An 8,717-nucleotide genomic window follows, 5' to 3' on the forward strand; every position below is an offset into this window, starting at 1 on the left:
CGTGTCATGACATGTCATCTTTCAATCACTTCGATATGTATAAACTCAGTTTTACCCAATACACTCATTAGGACGTTTTTTTTTGTTTCTCACCCGATGTCCGGTACCCGCACTGGAGTCCGATTATATCCGGATTCGCACTTTTTAGGGCCCCAATGGGGGGGGAGAGGGGGGGAGCGCTCCCTACCAAGAATTTTTCCATACCGAGGGCTCGAACCCGAGATCTCTGGTTAAGAGAAGAACAATCTTATCTACTGCACCACATCCTTTGGTGGTCATTAGAAGCAGAGCTTTTCCCTTCTGTTTTTTAGTTTTAGTTTTGACACATGATGACATGAATCCCCTCAATTTCTTAATATGTACTTATACAACATAACTGTTAAAGTTACAGTCTAATAGTTGCAACTTCATCATACATCATTTATGTACAGAGCTCAAATTCTAGCAAAGACCAACCTCATGAAAAAACATTAAGAAAAAAAAATAGTACAACCATTCTAGATGGGACTCTTAGTAGTTAATCATAACATAGGTTGGCATGCTAGGTAGAAGTCGACGAAAAAAAGGTGACAAAAAAAAACAGAAGAAGAATTGCATAAAACAAAATTGCAATTTCACTTCAAAATGAAGTTTAACTATCAAGATCCATACTCATATAGGTATCTTTCCGCAATTGCAGCATGAGTTGCTGCACCAATAGGTAATACATCTTCATCAATCATGAAATGTGGGGAGTGTCCTGTATGATATGATCCTAATGTCTCATTCCTTATACCTATATAGAAGAATGCTGCAGGTATCACTTCAGAATAGAAGGAGAAGTCCTCGGCTCCCATTATCGGTGGAACAACCTTAAAGTTCGCCGGACCAACCAAATCACCGGCGACCTTCTTCACGTGTTCGTACATTCTGTCATCGTTCACAGTCGGAGGATAGATTGTGTCCTTGTCTTCGAAAAAATCCACTGTTGCACTGCATCTGAACACACTAACTTGTTCTGTGAATACCTGTTGTTAAAAGTCATGAGGAAATTAGTACAATTACTTAGTGTCACTCTTTCCTTACTAGTACGTTTAAAAAAAAATATCAATTTATATATTTGTGAACAATTTAACTTTATTTTTCATTTATCTTTAACAGTATGGCTTTTATAGTCATAGAAATTTAACCACAAGTTCCAATTTTTTTTTCTTTCTTAGACTTTGTGACGTGTCAAACTCTGGCACATAAACCGAAGCGAATGGAGTAATATAAAGTATACCTTGTTGTAGGACCAAGGAATATTTTAGCACGTTTTTGTTATGTTTTCTTGTTCTACCGTTAAGGATTAGATCTTTTACAGAATTTGTGGAAGGACTTGTCCTCCTTACATATGGTGCAGTATCCACATCTAGGAGTGGGTGATTTTATTTTTGCAATAGTAAAAGCTTTTGGGCTAATTCACGAATCTATAATAGACCACGCGGTGTGTAATTCGTCACAAATCTTGGCATTTTTTGTGGACATGACCAACATTGGGTCCTATGATATTGGCGCAAAATTTTATTTTGTGTCTCATACAACTGAGACTAGTTGTATGAGGCATTTTTTTTGTCTCAAAGTTTTGTGGACCCAGAAGTGTAAGATTGGGGTCCACAAATTTTTGAAACAAAAAGGAGCCTCACACAACTAATATCAGTTGTATGAGGCACAAAATAAAACTTCTCGATATTGGCTAAAACTGAGTTATCTCTGTGACACTGCAAGATGAAGGATGTCCTGAGTCATGATTGAGCTGAAACTTTTTGACGTATGACTAAGACCAATAATTTTTGAAGAATGTCAGTCACAATATATCTAACCTCTCTTATTCTTTTAAGAAGCTGATAAAAGTTGGTGCTGGAGAAAGCCCTGAAAGTTCCACTGAGAGTAACTGCTTCTGGTATCACATCAAGCTTATCTCCGGCATTGAACGATGTCACCGAGACCACCTAAAATGTATTCGCAAAACATAGAATGTGAAAACAAAATCAGTTCTTGAAGATGTCACAATTTTGTTTACAATAGTGATGTCTTGACCATTTTAGCGTCCCTCGACTATTCTACTAGGTACCTATTATTTCCCAACAGTACAGACACCCGATAATTAACTTTTAATTTGCCCATCAAAGCTTAGCCAGATAAGAAAAAATCATCCAACGCTCTTTTTGTTTCTGGTGAGATTTGAACCGTGTTAACCTAGAAATTTCACCCACTTTTATGGCCTTGGGTGCTGCGACTATTGTCTTTCTCTTTTACTCAAAACGCTATGTAATTTCTTTTCATCATTCTCGATCTAGATGTGCACAGTTACCCGGTGTCTGATAAGACAGTCGAGATGCACGCAAGTTAGTCGGGACAGCACCCACATGAAAACAATCAAATAGAATTTAAAGCTTGATGATTACTATGTAGTTAAGTAGCCCACCTGAGAATCCAAGGGATTGGACTCGCGCGAAACAATACTTTGCAAGCTGATAACAGCAGCAGAGGCAGCAAGTACAGGGTCAATAGAGTGGTGGGGATCGCTTGCTTGGCCTGTCTTACCACTAATGACAGCTCTAAAAAAGCCACAGCCAGCAAGAAGAGGACCCGATCTTGAACCAATTACACCAGTTGGATGCTGATGTGAAACATGAACAGCAAATATAGCCTCCACATTTTCTAAAGCTCCACTTTTTATCATCCTTTTTGCTCCATTCCCTTTTTCCTCTGCTGGCTGAAATATTAGAATCACTGTCCCCTGGTAAACATCAATAGCATAATTAGTTCAAGGACAACTACAGCTCTTAATAATACAAGGTTGTGAAGAAAAGGGAAAGGGGGGATTGCTATTAAGCACAGTATTATTTTGCTGTTTGTCCCACAGATCACGTGTTGTAATTGATTATACAAGTTAGTCAACTTGACAATTGGAAAGAAATGATTGTCTTTTCCTCTTTTATTCCTTTTCAAAATTTTATGTTATTCTATGCTTTTATAATTGCATTCAAGGATGTACACTAGCATTCACAAAAGAAGCTAAGTGAAATGTTTTGGTGGGCTTTATTTCCCGATGCATGCATGTATTAGTGGTAAATAATAAATATTTCTATGAAATAGTTGAAATACACCCAAGTTGGTTCAAATACTATCAGAATTAATAAATTACTCCCTCCATTTCAAATTAGATGAATTACTTTTCTTTTTAGTTTGTTCCAAAATATATATGACACATTTCTAAATTTAGAAATAATTCAACTTTAAACTCTTCATTTTACTCATTTACCTTTAGTGAGAAACTTTTATAATCACACAAATATCATGGCCCAAGTTTTAAAAGTTCCTTGTTTTCCCTTAAACTTTGTGTCGAGTCAAAGTACCTCATCTAAATTAAAATGTAGGGAATAGTTAATAACAACAACAACAACAACCCAACAGAATCCCTCTAGCGGGCATGTCTAAATTCTAATACTATATTGGAAAGATAAAGACAAGAAATACTCTATAAATAAAGGCACTACAAAGGTACTTTATCTTTCCATTAATTAACCAATTTGGTCCTCAAATGGTGAAAATGACTTGAAACAAAATAAAAATGCACTTCATAATTCCACGGTCCCAATTAGTCCCAATAAGTTGTTGGCTGTCATCCTCACGCCTCAACAAATACTCTTAGACAGCTTACCAAAAAGAAAGGGAAATTTTTAAATATAACATTTAATTTAAAAGCAGAATCTCGATATAATTTACATACCTCTCATATTTATTATATATATCACTGCAATTACCTCTTTTTTTTGAGTTAGACTTGGTTATGTAACTACCAGTCCAACTGTATGAACAAGCTGTTGGCAGGTCTCTTACTAGAGACATCATAGTACAGTTTTTAATAATTTAATTGAGATGGGACCAGTTCTCTCTCTCCTTTCTCAACTACTTTTAGTATAACATAGTCATAATCATTGTACTAAGTAAAGATACCTAAGATTAATCAAATACCAACTTGTTCGTGTTTCTAAGCTAATTGCCTCATAAAGGTTTAGGGAATTTATATATTTGCACTTGAAAAGGCAAAGAAAACATGGGATCTTGACCCCGAGTCTTTGAGGGGAGGGAAGAATAGAAGGGGAAAAAAGACAGGTTGAGACATGTTTTTTCATGACAATTCTCTTTTGCTCCAGTTCGTTTCTTAAAAACTACTCCCACCGTTCCAATTTGTGTGAATCTGTTTGACTAGGCACGGATTTTAAGAAAAAATAAAGATTTTTAGAATTTGTGGTCCTAAACAAGTCAAAAAGGGGTCCACAGTATTTGTGTGGTTATAAATGCTTCTCATTAAGGGTAGAGTTGTAAGTTTAAGCTAAATTGTTTCCAAATTTAGAAAGGGATCATTCTTTTTGGAACAGACCAGAAAGGAAATAGTTTCACATAAACTGGAACAGAAGAATTAGTTCTGTTCTCTCTCTATTTTAAAGGACGGTTTCTTTTTCATTCCCTCGATATAATTAGGAGAGAGGAGGAGGTAGTCCTACTCCTACCCCATTGATATGGATTCCCAAGAAATGTATCAATCAAATAATTGATGTGAGATATAGTTTGAGATGAGGCTAATGGACATGTGACGCTGCCGTGCCACTTGACCTATTTTCCCGTGTGACTATTAATGCTAATTGATAACATCTCAATTGACATTGCATGACCTCCTAAATTTTAATGAGACATTCGTCAAAATCTAATGCCCCATAGCAGGAAATGGAGAAAATCAACTGAAGATAGAGGAGCCAAATCTTGTCCAAGTGGTTTATCTCATTTAAGCTCCTAATATTTGTTTCATTAACACCATACATTCAAATTCCATTTATCTTGGAAATTCAAAATGACGATTAAAGAAACAAACGTCAGCAAGGGAGCCCTATGGTTTCTCCGTATATTAATTCCAATATATGAATGATACAAAAAAAATCATGAAATTTTTTAGGTTTAACAATGCAAAGACCACCCAAAACGCACTTGAAATGGAGAAAAAAGTCAAAAGTAGAACCAAGAGAATCCAATTCAATTACCTTCAGCCCAGCACAAAGCTCTAAAAGAACCATCACAAAGTAGATACTCTGCTAATGTTTTAAGTATTATAACTATAACTAATATTGTTCGTACAAAGAGCCCTTCTCTATAAAGGTATCAAAAAACTAAATGCAGATCACTAGATTTACCATGTAGCCAAAAAGTTAAGGTGCTATTCTCATTATTGCTAATAAAATAGCCCCAGATACTCAATTACCGACGACCAATTAAAAAACAAATAATCGGAGCTCGGTGCTCCAATATTCTCCAAATGTTATGCCAAAAATCATGGAATCCACCATATGGAGAACAAAAGAATATTTTAAGGAGTAACAAATACAACGTTTTCTTTTTATCTGTGAGTCACAAGAATAAACTTAATTTGATAGTCCACGCTTATTATTTAGACTTAGGTCCTTTAAATAAAGTTTTGGGGGAATTAATAAAGAGAATAACATTATATGACTAGAAATGAAAAGATTTTGCTTAATTTCATTTTCAAGAAAAAAAAAAAGAAAGAATAAAGAGTAATTTTTTGAAGAAAAGAAATACATAAGAATAAATAAACTGAAAGTGAATATTTTAAATTCAAAATATGCCCCTAAAAATTGAGAAACGTATTTCTCAATAATTGTTATCATAAAACATACCTTTAAGTTCTTCTCACGAGCCTTTAAAATTTTGGCTGCACCTATGAGCATAGCCACATGAGCGTCATGACCACAAGCGTGCATTTTGCCTGCAATTTTGCTCTTATGCTCCCATTCAACAGCTTCCTAATTTGGGATATAATAAAAATAAATGAAGATTTTCAAACAATTTCAAAATTTTTACAAAACAAAGTTTGTAAGAAAATAAAATAAAAGCCATAATGGGTGTGGCCCTAATTTAAAGATAAATATTTTTCTATTTGTAGTACTAATAAATTATCACGTGTTAAAAATAAATGTAAGACGTAGATAAAAAATAGTTGTAGCTGACGTTAGATATAAGTGAGACAAAAATAAACATGATAAAGAGTCAAAAAAATTATAATTATCATCAAATATAAGTGAAACACGTATTGTAAAAACACGTGCGAATACAAAAATCTGACATTATCGTCAAAGATAAGTAAGACACGTATTTTAGAAGTAGATATGAAAGTAGAAGTGAAGGTAAAGATTGGCACTTTTCTCAAAATAGATATGATGTGAAACTATGTCCCACATATAAATCAAAAAAAAAATTAGAGTAATAGATCTCCAAGCTAATAATTTCAACATTCAGTGGTCAACATCATATTCTAAGGACCAGTTCTTTCATATTTTTTTCTCACTTAATTAGACTGCTAATTCCTCTGTTCCAATGTCAATTTTTTTTTATCAGATTAACAAATAACAACAAAAAACGAGTTTCAACAGTAAGAAGGCCAAAAAAAAAAAGTTCTCTATTTTCAATTTTCTAGTAACACTAGGAAATTAGAAAATGGAAGAAAGATAAATAAGAAAGAATTTTTTTTTTAAAAAAAAAAAAACCTGAATTGGAAGGGCATCCATATCAGCTCTGAGAGCAACAAACGGTGGCTGGCCGGAGCCGATCATGGCTCGAATTCCGGTAGTAGCTAACGGAAACTGAAAAGGAATCTCCATTTTCTCAAGTTCTTGACGAACAAGCTTACTAGTTTCATATTCTTCAAAAGCAAGTTCAGGGTATTCATGTATTTTTCTCCTCACAGATTTTATCCAGTGTACGCTCTCTTTTTTATGGGCAATTTTCAGAATCTCATTTGAACATTCTTTTGTCCAGATTGAGCAGTCAGAGGAGGTAAAAAGATTGAGTTTTGATGTTCTTGTTTGGTTTTGAAGGACCATATTAATGGGATTTTTTAATAAAGTAGTGGATTTAAAGTATGTGAAATCATGTTCATCGGAGGAAGAGGAAGCAGAGGTTTTTGCCCCCTTTAATGGATTAGTTATCATGAAACCAAGAAATATGGCAAAAATGATTGCTTTTTTAGAAGTTAACTTCACTAGGGTATCCATTTTGAAGAAAGAAAGATTGGGAGAAAATTGAGATATGAAGATTCAAGAGAGATGATAAGAAGATGAAAGTTTGTGATTGTGAAATGAATCAATGGAGATTAGATAAAAGCAATTTAGAAGAGTGAGTATGTGTGTGTGAAAGAGAGAGTGATAGTTAGGGACACATCCAAACTTAATACTTTTGACTTTTTTTTGTGAAAATAAATTTTTATGTAAATACTTATAAAATTTTCTATAAATAACATATTTGAACGCATAATTTTATATTTTATATGTTATTATTTTTAAAGATTGAATCCGTCACCTCGAGTGAATGGGAGGTGGGGTGAGAGAGGGACAGAGGCCACAAGGGGAATAGAAACAACACGTGGTGATAAAAAGAGAAAGTTAAAGGAATTTAGTGATTTGAGTCACGTGGTGGAATTGATTGCGTAAATCGCCAGAACTACAAAAGTCTAGAAATGGTGAAAAGAAAGAAGAAGGGCCCACCAATTTGTCCTCTCATTGAATTCGGCTACGAGTGTGGTCGTCTGTGGTGGGATTAGGGATAGGTACTTGGAAAAAGATGGGTGGAGGAAAATTGAAGACAGAAATACTCTATACGACAAGTATTTCTTTCCAAATAAGTATAAACACGTGGTACGGTTTCCATGCTTCGTTTTGAAGGAAAAGGGAAAGAATTTAAACTTCTACACCATTAATTGTTGCTGCGACATAATTTTAGCTAGCGTTTGATCATTTATTTCAAATTTATTTTAAAAAATCTAATTTGGGTGAAGTTTGATTTGAAATGAAAATGTGTTGGATATACATTTTAAAATATAATTTCCAACTTTATTTTAGAAAAATATGTATATAATTTTTAAGTTTTGGGATTTTGGCCCAAAATTAGCTCAATAGCTGATTTTGGGATTTGGCCAAAATATGGGGGGTTTGATACAGTTACCCTAAAAAATAAAACTATTTACCCTTGTCTACCCATTTATTTTTGTACCCATAAATTAATTACATTTCCTACCCATAGTAGTTTTTGTGGGGATTTTTTTTCTTTATTCTCCAATTCTTTTTTATATCTATGATTCTTTTCTTTTTTCCTTTTTTTCTTTCTTTTCTCCTTTTCTTTTTTCTCATTTTCTTCCTATTTTTTTCTTTTTTAGATCGGNTTTTCTTCCTATTTTTTTCTTTTTTCTCTTTTATTCATTTATTTTTGCCTAAATCGTATTATAGTTATTTTTACCATAACTTATTTCACACTCAAATTTGACTCCTTCTTTACTTTTTTTATTTTTATTTTTTTTTCTTTATTTCTTGTTCCTTTTCTAATTTCACGTGATTGCCATGCAAACCTTGATCTCCTTCCCTATAAATATCAGTACATACTCTACCATTAACAGTAACACCAACCAGTGATGGAGCAAGAAAACATAATCTACGGCCACTAAATCTCCATATATACTAGTTAGAATAGAAATGATAATAAAATATTAAAAAATACAATAAAAATATAAGTAGCAAAAAAGACTTCTAGTACCATATGATACCAATATGGTATACATGTATACCAACAGAGTATATGATTGCTCTAGAATATTGCTACAACTATCTGTGACTATACTACTGTACCAAAAC

General features: G+C 33.6%; 1 protein-coding gene across 1 annotated transcript; it reads right to left on the reverse strand.

The window, feature by feature from the left end:
• Positions 1 to 348: 348 nt before the first annotated feature.
• On the reverse strand, positions 349 to 7,277 carry LOC109221312 (IAA-amino acid hydrolase ILR1-like 6). The gene is made up of 5 exons (XM_019385786.1): positions 6,582 to 7,277; positions 5,715 to 5,840; positions 2,447 to 2,761; positions 1,842 to 1,970; positions 349 to 1,007 (listed from the first exon to the last, which is right to left on the reverse strand). Exons 1-5 carry the CDS (start codon positions 7,086 to 7,088, stop codon positions 639 to 641), a joined length of 1,446 nt encoding a protein of 481 aa, XP_019241331.1. The 5' UTR covers positions 7,089 to 7,277; the 3' UTR covers positions 349 to 638.
• Positions 7,278 to 8,717: the final 1,440 nt, after the last annotated feature.

Source organism: Nicotiana attenuata, unplaced genomic scaffold, assembly GCF_001879085.1.
Source record: "Nicotiana attenuata strain UT unplaced genomic scaffold, NIATTr2, whole genome shotgun sequence".
Taxonomy (NCBI): Eukaryota; Viridiplantae; Streptophyta; class Magnoliopsida; order Solanales; family Solanaceae; genus Nicotiana; species Nicotiana attenuata.

Bases quoted from the DNA above. Each gene is read 5' to 3' on its own strand.
- LOC109221312 (XM_019385786.1), bottom strand. From the start codon at position 7,088: ATGGATACCCTAGTGAAGTTAACTTCTAAAAAAGCAATCATTTTTGCC. The intron at 1,971-2,446 runs GTGGGCTACTTA...AATACATTTTAG, and splicing joins CCAATCCCTTGGATTCTCAG to GTGGTCTCGGTGACATCGTT. The intron at 1,008-1,841 runs GTTAGATATATT...TTTTAACAACAG, and splicing joins TTCTTAAAAGAATAAGAGAG to GTATTCACAGAACAAGTTAG.